This window comes from Oncorhynchus clarkii, chromosome 7 (genome assembly GCF_045791955.1).
Source record: "Oncorhynchus clarkii lewisi isolate Uvic-CL-2024 chromosome 7, UVic_Ocla_1.0, whole genome shotgun sequence".
Taxonomy (NCBI): domain Eukaryota; kingdom Metazoa; phylum Chordata; class Actinopteri; order Salmoniformes; family Salmonidae; genus Oncorhynchus; species Oncorhynchus clarkii.
Window position 1 is genome coordinate 59,008,617 of NC_092153.1, and position 20,513 is coordinate 59,029,129.

General features: G+C 42.0%; 1 protein-coding gene across 1 annotated transcript in view; it reads left to right on the top strand.

Annotated features, from left to right (window-relative positions):
- The first annotated feature begins 9,117 nt into the window (after window positions 1-9,117).
- LOC139413562 (protein mono-ADP-ribosyltransferase PARP3-like) overlaps window positions 9,118-20,513 on the top strand; it is a 28,837-nt gene continuing 17,441 nt past the window's right edge. Inside the window, 5 exon segments of the mRNA XM_071161068.1 lie at window positions 9,118-9,223; window positions 9,758-9,973; window positions 12,592-12,717; window positions 12,877-12,904; window positions 12,907-13,055. Coding sequence (XP_071017169.1) covers window positions 9,779-9,973; window positions 12,592-12,717; window positions 12,877-12,904; window positions 12,907-13,055 — 498 coding nt within the window. The 5' untranslated portion in view covers window positions 9,118-9,223; window positions 9,758-9,778.

Below are 20,513 nucleotides of genomic sequence, written 5' to 3' on the forward strand. Positions count from 1 at the left end.
AGAAACTTAAAACGTTCTACCTTCTCCACTACTGTCCCGTCGATGTGGGTAGGGGGCTTCTCCCTCTGCTGTTTCCTGAAGTCCACAATCATCTCCTTTGTTTTGTTGACATTGAGTGTGAGGTTATTTTCCTGACACCACACTCCGAGGGCCCTCACCTACCATTGTAGTGTCGCCTGGAACCTTGATGATTGAGTTGGAGACGGCCACGCACAGGGAGTACAGGAGAGGGCTGAGAACGCATCCTTGTGGGGCCCCAGTGTTGATGATCAGCGGGGTGGAGATGTTCTTTCCTACCCTCACCACCTGGGCGCGGCCCGTCAAGAGTCCAGGACCGAGTTGCACAGGGTGGGGTCAAGACCCAGGGTCTTGAGCTTAATGACGAGTTTGGAGGGTACTATGGTGTTAAATGCTGAACTGTAGTTGATGAACAGCATTCTCACATAGGTATTCCTCTTGTCCAGATGGGTTAGGCAGTGTGTAGTGTGGTTGTGATTGGGTCGTCTGTGGACCTATTGGGGCGGTAAGCAAATTGTAATGGGTCTAGGGGGTCAGGTAGGGTGGAGGTGATATGGTCCTTGACTAGTCTCTCAAAGCACTTCATGATGACAGAAGTGAGTGCTAGTCATTTAGCTCAGTTACTTTCGCTTTCTTGGGAACAGGAACAATGGTGACCCTCTTGAAGCATGTGGGAACAGCAGACTGGGATAGGGATTGATTGAATATGTCCTTAAACACACCAGCCAGCTGGTCTGCGCATGCTATGAGAACGCGGCTGGGGATGCCGTCTGGGCCTGCAGGCTGGCGAGGGTTAACATGTTTAAATGTTTTACTCACATTGGATGCAGTGAAGGAGAGCCCACAGGTTTTGGTAGTGGGCCGTGTCAGTGGCACTGTGTTTTCCTCAAATTGAGCAAAGAAGTTGTTTAGTTTGTCTGCCCCGCCACTTGTCATGACACTAGATTGTGTTCACCATTTAACAAAGAACCAAACAAAATACCAGGAGTGAGCCAGAATATAAGACCACCGTGATCTAGCCTAAATAAAAAAAAACTGCACCAGGATGTTCCACTGCATAAAAGCGAAGTTTCATGGTACATAAAATTATAATAAGGCTAAGCCTACTTGTAAACTGGCCATGTTATTATAGTTCAATAGACAGTGCTACTATGTTACTAGATAAATTATAACACAGTGAACTGGCTCAAACTTTAAATACTTGTTTAGACAAAACTGAACGCAGTTAAAAAAAAATCCCAAAATAGTTAAAAGTGTAACTTTACGTTGCTATTTCCTCTTCTTCAGCGTTGCACCGCTTCCACACTTCTGCCTAGTTTCTCAAGAAACTGTTCCGCCTGGGCTGGTGTTTAAAAAATGTAGGAACGATCGCCATGGGAGACCCTCAGGCAAGCTGGAAAGATGATTTGCGGTTGTCTCAAAGCAGCAATAAAAACGTCGCTGACTGAAATTATCATCTAGTTTGTATTTGTATTTATTATGGATCCCCTTTAGCTGCTGCCTTAAGGCAGTTATAGATTTTTTAAGACATGACAATACATTCACAACAGATTTCACAATATATTATCGATGTGGCTGTAGTGGAGCATGTTGAGAGCTTCAAGTCCCTTGGTGTCCACATCACCAACAAACTATCATGGTCCAAACATACCAAGACAGTTGTGAAGAGGGCACGACAAAGCCTATTCCCCCACAGGAGACGGCCCTAAAACGTGTCAAAGACTCCAGCCACCCTAGTCATAGACTGTTCTCTCTGCTTTCGCATGGCAAGCGGACCTAGAGCGCCAAGTCTAGGTACAAAGACTTCTTAACAGCTTCTACCCTCAAGCAATACGTTTCCTGAACAGCAAATCAAATGGCTACCCAGACTATTTGCATTGTCCCCACCTTTTGACGCTGCTGCTACTCTCTGTTCCTTATCTATGCATAGTCACTTTAACTCTACCTACATGTGCATATTACCTCAATTACCTCAACTAACCTGTGCCCTCACACATTGATGATGTACCAGTACCCCCTGTATATAGCCTACCTATTGTTATTTTACTGCTGCTCTTTAAATATATATATATTTTTTACTTATGTATTTCTTTAAAACACTTATTTTTCCTAAAACTGCATTGTTGGTTAATTAAGGGATTTTAAGTAAGCATTTCTGTCACGACTCCAACCGAAGGTGGCTCCCCTTCCCGTTCGGGTGGCACTCTGCAGTTGTCACTGATTCTTTTTCCTTATGTGTTTATTGATTACACCTGTTTTGAGTTGGTTGTATTAGTTGGGCTTTATTTGTCAACCGGCCCGCCCGTTTCTTTGTGCGGGATTGATCATTGTAACCCTGGTGTTTGCTACAGACGAACGTGTTCGTGTATTTAGTGCTGGACTGTTTTCGTTCCCTGTGTCTGGGACATTTTGTTTGAGAACCCAAAAGTGGGGTGGCCGTGGTTCACCGTGTGTGCATTAAAGGAGCACTATATTGAACTCTCTGCTTTCCTGTGCCTGACTTCACCCTCACGACACCCAGTACCTGACCGTACACTATTCTGCGCATGTGACAAATAAAATGTGATTTTGATTAAGTTTGTGCCCTCAGGCCCCTACCCTACTACCACATATCTACAACACAAAATGTATGTGTACATCTGTGTATAGGACATACACTAGCGGACAAAAGTTTTAGAACATCTACTCATTCAAGGGTTTCGTAATTTTGACTATTTTCTACATTGTAGAATAATAGTGAAGACATCAACACTATGAAATAACACATATGGAATCAGGTAGTAAACAAAAAAGTGTTATTAAACAAATCAAAATATATTTTAGATTTGAGATTCTTCAAATAGCGACCCTTTGCCTTGATGACAGCTTTGCACACTCTTGGCATTCTCTCAACCAGCTTTTTTTATTTAAATATTTTGATTTCACCTTTATTTAACCAGGTAGGCCAGTTTACAACTGCGACCTGGCCAAGATAAAGCAAAGCAGTGAGTCACAAACATTAACACAGCTTTACACATGGAATAAACAAACGTACAGTCAATAACACAATAGAAAAAAGTATATATGTACAGTGTGTGCAAATGGCGTGAGGAGGTAAGGCAATAAATAGGCCATAGTGGCGAAGTAATTACAATTTAGCAAATTAACACTGGAGTGATAGATGTGCAGATGATGATGTGCAAGTAGAAATACTGGTGTGCAAAAGAGCAAAAAAGTAAATAAAAACAATATGGGGATGAGGTAGGTAGATTGGGTGGGCTATTTACAGATGGGCTGTGTACAGCTGCAGCGATCGGTTAGCTGCTCAGATAGCTGATGTTTAAAGTTAGTTAGGGAGATATGTCTCCAACTTCTACAATTTTTGCAATTAGTTCCAGTCATTGGCAGCAGAGAACTGTAAGGAAAGGCAGCCAAAGGAGCTGTTGGCTTTAGGGATAACCAGTGAGATATACCTGCTAGAGCGTGTGCTACGGGTGGGTGTTGTTATCGTGACCAGTGAGCTGAGATAAGGCGGAGCTTTACCTATGAAAGACTTATAGACGACCAGGAGACAGTGGGTCTGAAGACTAATATGTATCGAGGGCCAGCCGGCGAGAGCATACTGGTCGCAGTGGTGGGTGGTATATGGGGCTTTGGTGACAAAACGGATGGCACAGCGATAGACTGCATCCAGTTTGCTGAGTAAAGGGTTGGAGGCTATTTTGTAAATTACATTGCCGAAGTCGAGGATCGGTAGGATAGTCAGTTTTACGAGGGTATGTTTGGCGGCGTGAGTGAAGGGGGCTTTATTGCGAAATAGGAAGCCGATTCTAGATTTAATTTTGAATTGGAGATGTTTAATGTGAGTCTGGAAGGAGAGTTTACAGTCTAGCCAGACACCTAGGTATTTGTAGTTGTCAGAACCATCCAGAGTAGTGATGCTTGTCGGGCTGGCGGGTGTCTTTTATCGATGGCGATTATGATATCGTTTAATACCTTGAGCTTGGCTGAGGTGCACCCGTGACCAGCACGGACACCGGATTGCACAGCGGAGAAGGTACGGTGAGATTCAAAATGGTCAGTAAACTGTTTATTAACTTGGCTTTTGAAGAATTTAGAAAGGCAGGGCAGGATGGATATAGGTCTGTAACAGCTTGGGTCTAGAGTGTCACCCCCTTTGAAGAGGGGGGTGACTGCGGCAGCTTTCCAATCTTTAGGGATCTCGGCGATACAAAAGAGAAGTTGAACAGACTGGTAATAGGGGTTGCAACAATGTAATGCATTTCAATTAATAAGTGTGCCTTCTCAAAAGTTTTTTGGTGGAATATCTTTCCTTCTTAATGCGTTTGAGCCAATCAGTTATGTTGTGTCCCCTTTGGGGGGTTTACAGAAGATGGCCCTATTTGGTAAAACACCAAGTCCATATTATGGCAAGAACAGCTCAAATAATCAAAGAGAAACAATAGTCCATCATTACTTTAAACACATGAAGGTCAGTCAATACAGAAAATGTCAAGAACTTTGAAAGTATCTTCAAGTGCAGTCACAAAAACCATCAAGCGATATGATGAAACTGGCTTTCATGAGGACCGCCACAGGAAAGGAAGACCCAGAGTTACCTCTGCTGCAGAGTTACCAGCCTCAGAAATTGCAGCCTGAATAAATGCTTCACAAAGTTTAAGTAACAGACACATCTTAACATCAACTGTTCAGAGGAGACTGTGTGAAACAGGCCTTCATGGTCGAATTGCTACAAAGAAACCACTACTAAAGAACACCAATAAGAAAAGACTTGCTTGGGCCAAGAAACATGAGCAATGGAAATTAGACCAGTGGAAATTTGTCCTTTGTTCTGGAGTCTAAATTGGAGATTCTTGGTTCCAACCACAGTGTCTTTGTGAGACGCGGTGTGGGTGAACGAATGATCTCCGCATGTGTTTTTCCCCACCGTAAAGCAATGGGGAGGAGGTGTTATGGTCTGGGGGTGCTTTGCTTAACCAGCATGGCTACCACAGCATTCTGCAGGGATACACCATCACATGTGGTTTGGGCTTAGTGCGACTATCACTTGTTTTTCAACAGGACAATTACCCAACACACCCATAGGCTGTATCAGCACTATTTTACTAATAAGGAGAGTGATGGAGTGCTGCATCAGATGACCTGGCCTCCACAATCCCCCGACCTCAACCAAATTGAGATTGTTTTGTATGAGCCGGACGGCAGAGTGAAGGAAAAGCAGCCAACAAGTGCTCAGCATATGTGGGAACTCCTTCAAAACTGTTGGAAAAGCATTCTAGGTGAAGCTGGTTGAGAGAATGCCAAGAATGTGCAAAGCTGTCATCAAGGCAAAAGGTGGCTATTTGAAGAATGTCATATATAGTCGTGACCACACGACTGAACAGTAGTCCAGGTGCTACAAAACTAGGGCCTATAGGACCTGCCTTGTTGATAGTGCTGTTAAGAATGGAGAGCAGCACTTTATTATGGACAGACTTCTCCCCATCCTAGCTTCTATTGTATCAATGTTTTGACCATGACAGCTCAACTTGCTCCATTACCACATTATTCATTACAATATTTAGGGCTATTGCTTCAAATGTATTACAATGATTGGATGACTTTGGCCTTTGGGAGTTTCAGTAAACAACAATTTGATACATTCCTTCAAATTGCATCAGCCTACTTTATTCCAATATTTTCATAATTCAGTGATATTTATTCCCACAGAAAACACTACATGCTTGTTGGGATATGCAAAGAGATGGGTGAAGTGACATGCCTCAAAGTTAAGAACTGGCAAGAGGATGGTTAATAACTGCCGCTGCCTAGCAATTATCAAGAGTTTAAGAGCATAGTGCATGCCAATGCTCAGCATTTCGGCTACACTTCGTACTGTTGGGGTAGGTTCCTTGTTCCTTGTCAATCATTTGCTTATTGGTGAAATCAGCAATCAGACAAAATATTTAAGTAAATCAATCAAAACCCTATATTAATGCAATTGCAGACAGAAGTTGACAACGGGAACAGAGCACGCATGTTTCAGAGTAAGTTCTGCAAAATAGGAAGGGGTCCAAGTTGCTTTATTGTGCTTGCAGTCAACCCCTAGTGATGTCACTGCCATGTCAACACCCTCTACTCATGAGACCAAGCCCATGCACACACAGCTATACAAACAATAGTTCCAGTGTTGTCTAAAAGCTCAGCAGTAATTGTCCACTCCCCAAGTTGATTTATAGTGGTATGTCTGTCTTATCTCTTATCTCTTTCACTCCCCTGCAGGGTTATGTGTCAATGAATCGCTTTTAGCCTTGTGGCGCTTTCTCACAGACACCCTGTTTTGACTGCAATAACTCACACATCTCTCAGACCGTTTCTTTATAAGAGGCAGAGACTAGAAAAGAATAGTGGAACAATATTAAACCTTATATTGAATATATAGATTGTTAATCTGTAGTCTAGGACCCATGTAGTGGCTATGAATACATTCTGTGTGACAATATTGGTGAGTGCAATCACACTAAAAACCAACCTGGTCTCAGAGCATTTCGTATTATTCTACACTCCATTAAAAGGGAAAGGGGGATACCTAGTCAGTTGTACAACTGAATGCCTTCAACTGAACTGTGTCTTCCGCATTTAAAACAACCCCTCTTTAGTATGCTATGTTATGTTTTGTATGGTATGTATTAATTTGTTGATGTCCGTTAATCATTTCGTATGATATGTTATGAATTTCAATTTGTTTTAATATGTTATGAATTTGCAAAATGTACAATATGTTACAAATTTGCAAAAATGTATATGTTATGAATACTATCTAGGTGGCTAATTTGAGGCACCTGGCTAATGTTATCTGGGTTAGGGTTAAGTTTAGTAGTTAGTTTAAAGGGTTAAGGTAAGAGTTAGGGGAAGGGTTAGCTGAAAGGGTTAGGGTTAGTGGAAGGGTTATCTAGCATGCTAAGTAGTTGCAAAATAACTGAAAAGTAGTACGTAGTTGAATATTTTGCTCATTAGCTAAAATGCTAAAGTTGTGCATGATTTGGGTTGTTAGACATTCGTGTTATACGCCCACCAGACCACCCACCAACACTACTTTAATTTTTGCCTCATGTGTCTTATATAAACATATCAAAAGTAACATGTCATACTAATTTGAGTGTCCCGGATTAACATGTACTATGTTTCGTCCTATAGAATAACTATCTTCAAAGTAATGACTCAGGACGTTGGGTTTGATATGAAAGCTTCTTTTAGTAATAATACTTGTTCACGTTACATTTAACAACTTTAGATTCGACAGAGCAATGAAAGTAAGTTGCTAGCGAAAAGTCAGGATAATCACTTGTCACTTGCACATAACTGGCCGTTCTCTCTCTACTTCATGTCGCAAGGCATTCTGGAACTTGCAGTCAAAAGTGTAATTCAATACTAACCAATACAACAAAATATGTATGTGGTTCTCTCAATCTCCAACACACAAATTCTAATACAATTACATATGTAAATAACTGTAAAGAAAATATCTTTAGATACAGCTTAATGAATTAACTTAAACATGAACTCTGTAACCCATTAAAGTTTCAACAGTCCAGTCTATGAGACAGAGGCTGTAAAAACTGGTCCTGACACCCAGACATTCACAGTCACATGTTAACATAATTGAGTAATCATAAAAGACATTCCAATCATGCACTGCAAAGTTGATAAGGTCTGTATATATGAGTAATGGAAGAGTTTAAGGTATAGAGCTCTCTGTTTAAAAGTTACACCGACTACACTTTCACCAGTGATTGGGCAATATAGTGTGCCATAATCTGAGCAAATATTAACCTATATCATGATACAGTACTATATGATATGACCATTTAAAATAAAACAGTGTTTTAAGTTGTACATGAATGGCCAGACCATGGTTGATAAAACAGTCACACCTGCCACCTGAGTCAGAGAGGGCAGTGTGCAGCTGTGAATGGGTGCAATCTGGAGGCTGGCTCACCCATCACTAGTCTCCTCGAGGCAAATGTCATGTCAGTAAGGCAGGGCTCAGGTCAGGTACTGTAGGTAGGCTGGTGTAAATCACATTCAAGCCAGAATCCAGCTGGAGCCTGAGTCTGCCTTCCACTGGTATGCGAGACATTTTGGAAAACAAACAGAAACCTGAATCCTCACATTGCACAAGTTGAAATAAACGTTTTGACAGCTTGTGCCCAACTACTCTCAGGCTGAAGTTACAGGACAGACAGAGACCAGGCAACTCTGATCAGAACAACTCTAATTATGCCATCTGTTGCAGTGTTCTTCTTCTTCTGTATAATGGTGTTTGCAACAATTGCCTACCTGTAGTAGTTTGTTAGCAGTTCCTTATTTATAAGGACCAATTGCCAATGCGTTTTCAATGCCTGATAATACTTTGTATTCAATACCGAATGGCACAACATTGAATTCAGAAATTCAGATTGATTTCCCTATCAAATAATGTGCACATGAAGGTCTCAGTGTGTAATATGAATTACGGACCACACCTTGAACAGACAGTCTCTCTGATGGGAAACATTGATGGGGGTGTTGGCCACAAAAAAATCTGAACTAATCATGAGTGGCCGCAGTGGCACGTGGGTCTGCGGTACCCACATCCATACCCACACATGCACTCAGAGACGGCACTAGCACTAGCCTTTTTCCCCCAAAGCATTTTAGCGGCCCCCCTCTTGCCAGCAGAGAGAATGTTTCAGAGTTAATTTTCTGCAATTCTACACATTTTGCCATGGGGCATAGAATTTTTGTTGTACTTATAAAGCAAGTTTGCTGCAAGTCTACACACTGCCATGGGGTAGAGAAATGTTAGCAGTTTTTTTATATGATATCTGAGTGAGAGTGACTAACATTACTTCGACCATGATTACTGCCATTTTAGATAGATGGCTAGACTAATTTACCAATCTAAAATGTTTTAGCTGATTTGGTCTAATTGAGTGACTGTCAGTGACTAACATAATAAGAGAAAAACTGCGGATGAACAATAACATTTCAAAACTGCACCTTGTGTGCGTGCTCTATAATGTACATTTGTATCTGCAACTTTCTGGATGCCGCTTACCCCCCCCCCGTCTCTAAAATCGGAAGTAGAACTTCCTCGACAGTCGTTGAGAAGTGTGCCTGTCAAAATATTTTGTTCTGCTACTTCTGACAGTGACCGCACGAGCTGCCGAATACCTGCTCTAAGGTAAGTAGCAAGTCGATAAAGGTTCGCAAATTATTTAGCTAGCTTCCAATTCCTGTCAACTGTAGCGGCATCCATAGCCTTGTAGTTTGCTAGCTAACGCTAGTGCGTGAACTTCTCGATACCAACGGCGTTAAGCTAACGTTAGCTAGCTAGCTAGCTACACACCCACAAAATGAAGTTACTGGACTTTGTGCCAAGCTAACTAAACTAGCTAGCTATATACCTAAACATTACTGAGGGGTTGTACATGGAAATACAGCTAGGACAGCTGCTATAGCTAGCTAATTAGCACTCGCTCAACCTTCTCAGTGCCTCAGACAGGTCAGGGAATTTACCAGCCACGTCAAAGCTTGTCTGCTGTTTCTGCTGCTACTTCTGTGTTACTGGAAGTACCACGCCTCACTCAGCTGTATCAAAACACCACTGCCATTGGCCAGTGTGCCAGAAAAGGTGAAAAGCACCTGCCTCAAGTGCATCAATACTATCTTCAAAATGTAGTGTTTTGTTGATGCATAATGTTTCTCTTTTCTGCAGTGATTTAAATACAGATAAGGGATGGCACCAAAGAGAAGGGCTGCCTCATCCACCAAAGCCAATAAAGTGGGTGGAAAGAAGGTCAAGCAAGAGCCTGACACACCAAAGGATGCATTTACCTCTGCCAAAGAGGCTCTGAAGGCTGCAGGGCCAGAAGTGAAGGGCAAAAGGAAGGCTGATGAGCACTGCTTGCTGTCAGAACAGCATTCAGGAAGGGTGAGTTGGACATCATGCCGTATCAAGGCAGGGAGTAGGCTCTTTACTGGGCTGCCTGTGCCACCAATCATACATATATATTGTATACTATTTCAGCTCAAAAGTCCTCCTGTGCAGTCAGTAGTACTCATTGAGGTACTTTGAAAGTGTTACTGTGATTGAAGCACTTGTCACTAGAGGTAGACCAATTTATGATTTTTCAACGCCGATACCGATTATTGGAGGACCCAAAAAAAGCCGATACCGATTAATCGGCCGATTTAAATAAAAAACTATTTATAATAATGACAATTACAACAATACTGAATGAACACTTATTTTAACTTAATATAATACATCAATAAAATATATTTTGCCTCAAATAAATAATGAAACATGTTCAATTTGGTTTAAATAATGCAATAACAAAGTGTTGGAGAAGAAAGTAAAAGTGCAATATGTGCCATGTAAGAAACCTAACGTTTATGTTCCTTGCTCAGAACATGAGAACATATGAAAGCTGGTGGTTCCTTTTAACATGAGTCTTCAATATTCCCAGGTAAGAAGTTTTAGGTTGTAGTTATTAAAGGAATTATAGGACTATTTCTCTCTACCATTTGTATTTCATTAACCTTTGACTATTGGATGTTCTTATAGGCACTTTAGTATTGCCAGTGTAACAGTATAGCTTCCGTCACTCTCCTCGCTCCTCCCTGGGCTCGAACCAGGAACACAATGACAACAGCCACCCTCGAAGCAGCGTTACCCATGCAGAGCAAGGGGAACAACCACTCCAAGTCTCAGAGTGAGTGACGTTTGAAACTCTATTAGCGCGCACCCCGCTAACTAGCTAACATCGGTTACACAAGCCTAATCTCGGGAGTTGATAGGCTTGAAGTCATAAACAACGCAATGCTTGACGCACAACGAAGAGTTGCTGGCAAAACGCATGAAAGTGCTGTTTGAATGAATGCTTACGAGCCTGCTGCTGCCTACCACTGCTCAGTCAGACTGCTCTATCAAATCATAGACTTAGTTATAACATAATAACACACAGAAATACGAGCCTTAGGTCATTAGGGGCCGCAGGGTAGCCTAGTGGTTAGAGCGTTGGACTAGCAGCCGAAAGGTTGGAGATTCAAATCCCCAAGCTGACAAGTTACAAATCTGTCGTTCTGCCCCTGAACAGGCCGTCATTGAAAATAAGAATTTGTTCTTAACTGACTTGCCTAGTTAAATAAAAGTAAAATAAAAAATAATAATATGGTCGAATCCGGAAACTATCATCTCGAAAACAAGATGTTTATTCTTTCATTGAAATACGGAATCGTTCTGTATTTTATCTAAGGGGTCCATTAGTCTAAATATTCCTGTTACATTGCACAACCTAAAATGTTATGTCATAATTACGTAAAATTCTGGCAAATTAGGCAGCCCAAACTGTTGGTTAATATTGCCTGCTAACCTGGATTTATTTTAGCTAAATATGCAGGTTTAAATATATATACTTCTGTGTATTGATTTTAAGAAAGGCATTGATGTTCATGGTTAGGTACACATTGGAGCAACGATACGCACCGCATCGATTATATGCAACGCAGGACACGCTAGATAACTACACATGGTTGATAATATTACTAGTTTAAGTAGTGATTATGATTGATTGATTGTTTTTTATAAGATATGTTTAATGCTAGCTAGCAACTTACCTTGGCTTACTGCATTCGCGTAACGTGGAGTGCATTGCACACCTCGTGGAGTGTAATGAGAGGCAGGTGGTTAGAGCGTTGGACTAGTTAACTGTAAGGTTGCAAGATTGAATCCCCCGAGCTGACAAGGGTTTGGCAATTTTATGTATCAATGATGTTTGACAGTCATTGTCGATGTCGTTCTGCCCCGGAACGAGGGGGTTAACCCACCGTTCCTAGGCCGTCATTGAAAATTAAGAAAATAAGAATTGTGTTCTTAACTGACTTGCCTAGTTAAATAAAGATTAAATAAAAAAACATTTTTTTTAAATCGGCCAAATTGGTGTCCAAAAAATACAGATTTCCGATTAATCGGTCGACCTCTACTTGTCACACACTGACTGTAAAGGCTATGACAATGAATGGCTTTGTGAGTTCACTTCAGCCACACCCTTCATTTAGAATCAATGAGGTTTGACTACTTTCCAATATACAAACCTTAGAAGTGACATGTAGGGTACAGTAATAGTTTCAGTTGGAAGTAAACTCCCTGAAAGTGAGAGACACTCGCCCCTTGAATTAATCTAATGCAGAAGGGGACTATTCTCTTCTTTCCTTGTTCAAGACATTACCTCTGCTCAGTTGTAGTGTACGCTCCCTCAAGATACCTGAGATAATGAGTGTGTAAGGTCACTCATATCTACTGTATATGCTGCATTCAGTTATAGCTGTTTCAAAAGACCAATGTGTTGCTACACCATGTTTGCTAATCATTCATATATAGCAGAATCTGAGAAACTGTCACTAGTTACAGGTATTTGACTTTAATTGTTTGATCAGCCTTGCAGTCACATCAGCAGGACAGACTGCTGTGCAGTGCAATAGATGAATGTGCTCATTTTTATCTGACTGCTTTCCTGAATAATGTTCCTCCTTTAATCTCCCCCACAGGTGTATGAAGATTATGATTGCATGCTGAATCAGACCAACATTGGAAATAACAACAACAAGTTTTATGTCATTCAAGTGTTGTGTATAGATAACTCTTACTACTGCTGGACCAGATGGGGAAGAGTGGTAAGCTTAATATTTGACAGACACGATGGTAGTTTACTAGACATTCCTGTGTATACTTTAGTAGTAAATCTACATTTTTGTTAACTATGTTAAATTCTAAGCTATTAATTTCTTGAGACCCCAGAATTGAAGCATCATCTTCTCCTCTCTCCCTTACAGGGGGAAACAGGCCAGTCAAACCTATCAAACCTATCAGCCCAGACAAAGCCATCAAAGACTTTGAGAAGAAGTTCAAAGACAAGACGAAGAACAGCTGGAAGGAGCGGGACAACTTTGTGTCTCACCCGGGGAAGTACACCCTGATAGAGGTGGATGGAGACCAGGATGCAGAGGTCAAGGTAAAGTGGTGGCTGGGTCTCAGTAGGACCACAGATTCTAAAGTAGGGTTTGGCAATTTTATGTATCAATGATGTTTGACAGTCATTGTCGATGGTAATGACATTGTAATATCATAAACTATGTTTTAGCATATTTGAACTTGATTTTGCCACCGGAGTCTGGCAGCGCAATGCTGAATACACAGCATTGCGACAAGCCAAATGGCCTATTCCCTATTTGCCATAGCGTACATTTTTAGGAAACTTAGGAAACGTCCACTCGCTGTCAACTGCGTTTATTTTGAGAAAACTTAACATGTGTAAATATTCGTATGAACATAACAAGATTCAACAACTGAGACATAAACTGAACAAGTTCCACCGACATGTGACTAACATAACTGGAATAATGTGTCCCTGAACAAAGGGGGGAGTCAAAATCAAAAGTAACAGTCAGTATCTGGTGTGGCCACCAGCTGCATTAAGTACTGCAGTGCATCTCCTCCTCATGGACTGCACCAGATTTGCCAGTTCTTGCTGTGAGATATTACCCCTCTTCCACCAAGGCATCTGCAAGCTCCCAGACATTTCCGAGGGGAATGGCCCTAGTCCCTCACCCTCCGATCCAACTGTTCCCAGATGTGCTCAATGGGACTCGTCAATGAAGAGCACTTTTTGCCGGTCCTGTCTGGTCCAGTGACGGTGGGTTTGTGCCCATAGGCAACGTTGATGTCTGTTGAGGACCTGCCTTTACAACAGGCCTACAAGCCCTCAGTCCAGCCTCTCTCAGCCTATTGCGGACAGTCTGAGCACTGATGGAGAGATTGTGCATTCCTGGTGTAACTCGGGCAGTTGTTGTTACCGCCATCCTGTACCTGTCCTACAGGTGTGATGTTTGGATGTACCGATCCTGTGCAGGTGTTGTTATACGGGGTCTGCCACTGCGAGGACGATCTGCTATCCGTCCTGTCTCCCTGTAGCGCTGTCTTAGGCGTCTCACAGTACGAACGTTGCAATTTATTGCCCTGGCCTCATCTGCAGTCCTCATGCCTCCTTGCAGCATGCTAAGGCACGTTCACGCAGAAGAGCAGGGACCCTGGGCATCTTTCTTTTGGTGTTTTTCAGAGTCAGTAGCAAGGCCTCTTTAGTGTCCTAAGTTTTCATTACTGTGACCTTAATTGCCTACCGTAAGTAAGCTGTTAGTGTCTTAATGACTGTTCCACAGGTGCATGTTCATTAATTGTTTATGGTTCATTGAACAAGCATGGGAAAGAGTGTTTAAACCCTTTACAATGAAGATCTGTGAAGTTATTTGGATTTTAATGAATTATCTTTGAAAGACAGGATCCTGAAAATGGGATGTTTCTTTTCTTTCTTTTTTTGAGTTTACATACAGTGCCTTCGGAAAGTATTCAGACCCCTTGACTTTTTCCACATTTTGTTACGTTACAGCCTTATTCTAAAATGCTTTAAATAAATTATAATTCTCAGTCTACACACAATATCCCATATTGACAAAGCAAAAACCTAATTTATTAAAAATAAAAACATAAATGCCTTTACATAAGCATTTGCTTTGCTATGAGATTAGAATTTGAGCTCAGGTGCATCCTGTTTCCATTGATCATCCTTGAGATGTTTCTACAACTTGATTGGAGTCCACCTGTGATAAATTCAGTTGATTGGACATGATTTGGAAAGGCTCACACATATAAGGTTCCACAGTTAACCGTGCATGTCAGAGCAAAAAAAAGTAATGAGGTCAAAGGAATTGTCTGTAGAGCTTTGAGACACACTTTGAGGCATAGATCTGGGGAAGGGTAACCAAAAATGTCTGCAGCATTGAAGGTCCCAAGGAACACAGTGGTCTCCATCATTCTTAAGTGGAAGAAGTTTGGAACCACCAATACTTTTCCTGGAGCTGGCCGCCCTGCCAAACAGAGCAATCGGGGAGAAGGGTCTTGGTCAGGCAAGTGACCAAGAACCCTATGGTCACTCTTGACAGAGTTCCAGAGTTCCTCTGTGGAGATGGGAGAACCTTCCAGAAGGACAACCATCAATGACGCACTCCACCCAAACAGGCCTTTATGCTAGAGTGGCCTGACAGAAGCCTCCTCAGTAAAAGGCACAAGACAGCCTGCTTGGAGTTTGCCAAAAGGCACCTAAAGACTCTCAGACCATGAGAAAAAAAGATTCTCTGGTCTGATGAAACCAACTCTTTGATCTGAATGCCAAGTGTCACGTCTGAAGGAAACCTAGCACCATCCCTACAGTGAAGCATGGTGGTGGCAGCATCATGCTGTGGGATGTTTTTCAGTGACGGGGACTGGGAGACTAGTCAGGATCGAGGGAAAGATGAACAGAGCAAAGTACAGAGATTGATGAAAACCTGCTCAGGACCTCAGACTGGAGAGAAGGATCACCTTCCAACAGGACCATGACCCTAAGCACCCAGCCAAGACAATGCAGGAGTGGCTTTGGCTCAAGTCTCTGAATGTCCTTGAGTGGCCCAGTAAGAGCCCGGACTTGAACCCGATCAAACATCTGGAGAGACCAGAAAATAGCTATGCGGCAACGCTCCCAATCCAACCTGACAGAGCTTGAGAGGATCTGCAGAGAAGAATGGGAGAAACTCACCAAATACAGGTGTGCCAAGCTTGTAGTGGCATACCCAAGAAGACTCAATGCCGTAATCGCTGCCAAAGGTGCTTCAATAAAGTACTGAGTAAAGGGTCTGAATACTTACAGTACCAGTCAAAAGTTTGGACATACCTACTCATTCCAGCGTTTTTCTTTAATTTTACTTTAAAAATATATATATATTTTTACTTTGTAGAATAATATTGAAGACATCAAATCTATGAAATAACACATAACCAGACAAGTGTTAAACAAATCAAAATGTTTAATAATTGAGGTTATTTGAAGTACCCACCCTTTACCTTGAGGACAGCTTTGTGCACTCTTGGCATTCTCTCAACAAGCTTCATGAATTAGTCATCTGGAATGCATTTCAATTAACAGGTGTGCCTTGTTTAAAGTTATTGGTGGATTTTCTTTCCATAATGAGTTTGAGCCAATCAGTTGTGTTGTGACAAGGTTGGTATACAGATGATAGCCCTATTTGGTAAAAGACCAAGTCCATATTATGTCAAGAACAGCTCGAATAAGCAAAGAGAAATGACAGTCCATCATTACATTAAGACATGAAGGTCAGTCAATCTGGATATTTTCAAGAACTTTGAAAGTTTCTTCAAATGCAGTTGCAAAAACCATCAAGTGCTATGATGAAACTGGCTCTCATGAGGACCGCCACAAGAATGGAAGACCCAGAGTTACCTTTACCATACGCATGCAGTCCATATAAATGCTTCAAAGAGTTCAAGTAACAGACACATCTCAACATCAACTGTTCAGAGGAGACTGCGTGAATCAGGCCTTCATGGTCAAATTGCTGCAAAGAAACCACTACTAAAGGACACCAACAAGACAAAGAATTGCTTGGGCCAAGAAACACGAGCAATGGACATTAGATCGGTGGAAATCTTTCCTTTGGTCTAATGAGTCCAAATTTGAGATTTTTGGTTCCAACCGCCGTGTCTTTGTGAGACGCAGAGTAGATGAACAGATGATCTCCGCATGTTTGGTTCCCACCGTGAAGGATAGAGGAGGAGGTGTGATGGGGTGTCGGTGCTTTGCTGGTGACACGGTCTGTGATTTGATTTAGAATTCAATGCACACTTAACCAGCATGGCTCCCACAGCATTCTGCAGCAATACGCCAGTCCCACTAAGCCCAAACCAGATGGGATATCATCTGTTTTTCAACAGGACAATGACCTAACACACCTCCAGGCTGTGTAGGGGCTATTCAACCAAAAAGGAGTGTAATGAGTGCTGCATCAGATGACCTAGCCTCCCCAATCACCTGACCTCAATCCATTTGAGATGGTTTGGGATGAGTTGGACCACAGAGTGAAGGAAAAGCAGCCAGAATGTGCTCAGCATATGTGGGAAAAACATTCCTCCTGAAGCTTGTTGAGAGAATGCCAAGAGTGTGCAAAGCTGTCAAGGCAAAGGGTGGCTATTTTGAAGAATCTCAAATATAAAATATATTTTGAATTGTTTAACACTTTGTTGGTAACAACATGGTTCTGTATGTGTTATTTCATAGTTTGATGTCTTCACTGTTCTACAATGTTGAAAATAGTAAAAATAAATAAACTTTTGTTATGTGTGTGTGTATAAATTGAGAAGAGCTTGGGGCCTAGGATCGAGCCTCCTTATTTTATCATTTTGATGTCTTCGCTGCCTGTCACCAAGGGAGTACCCCCAAGACTCGATACTAGGCCCCACACTCTTCTCAATTTACATCAACAACATAGCTCAGGCAGTAGGAAGCTCTCTCATCAATTTTTATATGCAGATGATAATCTTATACTCACCTGGCCCCTCCCCAAATTGTGTGTTTAACGCTCTAAAACAAAGCTGTCTTAGTGTCCAACAAGCTTTCTCTGCCCTTCACCTTGTTCTGAACACCTCCAAAACAATGGTCATGTGGTTTGGTAAGAATAATGCCCCTCTCCCCACAGGTGTTAATTACTACCTCTGAGGGCTTAGAGCTTGAGGTAGTCACCTCATACAAGTACTTGGGAGTGTGGCTCGACTTTACACTGTCCTTCACTCAGCATATATCAAAGCTGCTGGCTAACGTTAAATCTAGACTTGGTTTCCTCTATCGTAATCACTCCTCTTTCACCCCAGCTGTCAAACTAACCCTGATTCAGATGACCATCCTACCCATGCTAGATTATGGAGACATAATTTATAGTAAGGGTGCTCTCGAGCAGCTAAATGTTCTTTACGATTCAGCCATCCTATTTGCCACCAATTCTCCTTATAGGCCACATCACTGCACTCTATACTACTCTGTATACCCGTCGCAAGACCCACTGGTTGATGCTTGTTTATAAAACCCGCTTAGGCCTCACTCCCCCCTATCTGAGATATCTACTGCAGCCCTCATCCTCCAACACCCGTTCTGCCAGTCACATTCTGTTAAAGGTCGCCAAAGTGCACACATCCCTGGGTTGCTTGTTTTTTCAGTTCGCTGCACCTAGCGACTGGAACGAGCTGCAACAAACACAAACTGGACAGTTTTATCTCCATCTCTTCATTCAAAGACTCAATCATGGACAATCTTATTGACAGTTGTGGCTGCTTTGAGTGATGTATTGTTGTCTCTACCTTCTTGACCTTTGCTGTTGTCTGTGCCCAATAATGTTTGTACCATGTTTTGTGCTGCTGCCATGTTGTTGCTCCCATGCTGTGTTATCATGCGTTTATGCCTTGCTATGTTGTCTTAGGCCTCTCTTTATGTAGTGTTGTGTTGTGTTGTCTCTCTTGTTTAAAATAACATAAGGTTGTCATTGGTAGGCCGCATTGTTAATAATAATTTGTTCTTAACTGACTTGCCTAGTTAAATAAATACAAATTCTACAATGTAGAGTAATTGGATAATAACAAATACATATATATCACACACACACAGTCGTGGCCTATAGTTTTGAGTGACACACACATACATTTTCAAGTCTGCTGCCTCAGTTTGTATGATGGCAATTTACATATACTCCAGAATGTTATAAAGAGTGATTAGATGAATTGCAATTAATTGCAAAGTCCCTCTTTGCCATGCAAATGACATGAATCCCCCAAAAACAGTTCTACTGCATTTCAGCCCTGCCACAAAAGGACCAGCTGACTTCATGCCAGTGATTCTCTAGTTAACACAGGTGTGAGTGTTGATAAGGACAAGGCTGGAGATCACTCTGTCATGCTGATTGAGTTCGAATAAAAGACTGGAAGCTTCAAAAGGAGGGTGGTGCTTGGAATCATCATTGTTCTTCCTCTGTCAAACACGGTTACTTGCAAGGAAAAACGTGCCGTCATCATTGCTTTGCACAAAAAGGGCTTCACAGGCAAGGATATTGCTGCCAGTAAGATTGCACCTAAATCAACCATTTATCGGATCATCAAGAACTTCAAGGAGAGCGGTTCAATTGTTGGGCGCCCAAGAAAGTCCAGCAAGCGCCAGGACCGTCTCCTAAAATTTATTCAGCTGCGGGATCGGCACGACCAGTACAGAGCTTGCTCAGGAATGGCAGAAGGCAGGTGTGAGTGCATCTGCACGCACAGTGAGGCGAAGACTTTTGGAGGATGGCCTGGTGTCAAGAAGGGCAGCAAAGAAGCCACTTCTCTCCAGGAAAAACATCAGGGACAGACGGATATTCTGCAAAAGGTACAGGGATTGGACTGCTGAGGACTGGGGTAAAGTCATTTTCTCTGATCTCCTTTCCGATTGTTTGGGACATCTGGAAAAAGCTTGTCCGGAGAAGACAAGGTGAGTGCTACCATCAGTTCTGTGTCATGCCAACAGTAAAGCATCTTGAGACCATTCATATGTGTGTGTGGGGTTGCTTCTCAGCCAAGGGAGTGGGCTCACTCACAATTTTGCCCCTAGAACACAGCCATGAATAAAGAATGGTATCAACACATCCTCCGAGAGCAACTTCTCCCAACCATCCAGGAACAGTTTGGTGACGAACAATGCCTTTTCCCACATGATGGAGCACCTTGCCATACGGCAAAAGGGATAACTATGTGGCTCGGGGAACAAAACATCAATATTTTTGGTCCATGGCCAGGGAACTCCCCAGACCAAAAGAATGGTCAACACTGCAAATATTGACTCTTTGCTTCAACTTCATGTAATTGTCAATAAAAGCCTTTGACACTTATGAAATGCTTGTAATTATACTTCAGTATTCCATAATACCATCCGACAAAAATATCTCAAGACACTGAAGCAGCAAACTTTGTGGAAATTAATATTTGTGTCATTCTCAAAACTTTTGGCCACAACTGTGTGCGCCCGTGTGTGTGTATGTATGTGTGTATATACAGTGCCTTGCGAAAGTATTCGGCCCCCTTGAACTTTGCGACCTTTTGCCACATTTCAGGCTTCAAACATAAAGATATAAAACTGTATTTTTTTGTGAAGAATCAACAAGAAGTGGGACACAATCATGAAGTGGAACGACATTTATTGGATATTTCAAACTTTTTTAACAAATCAAAAACTGAAAAATTGGGCGTGCAAAATTATTCAGCCCCTTTACTTTCAGTGCAGCAAACTCTCTCCAGAAGTTCAGTGAGGATCTCTGAATGATCCAATGTTGACCTAAATGACTAATGATGATAAATACAATCCACCTGTGTGTAATCAAGTCTCCGTATAAATGCACCTGCACTGTGATAGTCTCAGAGGTCCGTTAAAAGCGCAGAGAGCATCATGAAGAACAAGGAACACACCAGGCAGGTCCGAGATACTGTTGTGAAGAAGTTTAAAGCCGGATTTGGATACAAAAAGATTTCCCAAGCTTTAAACATCCCAAGGAGCACTGTGCAAGCGATTAAT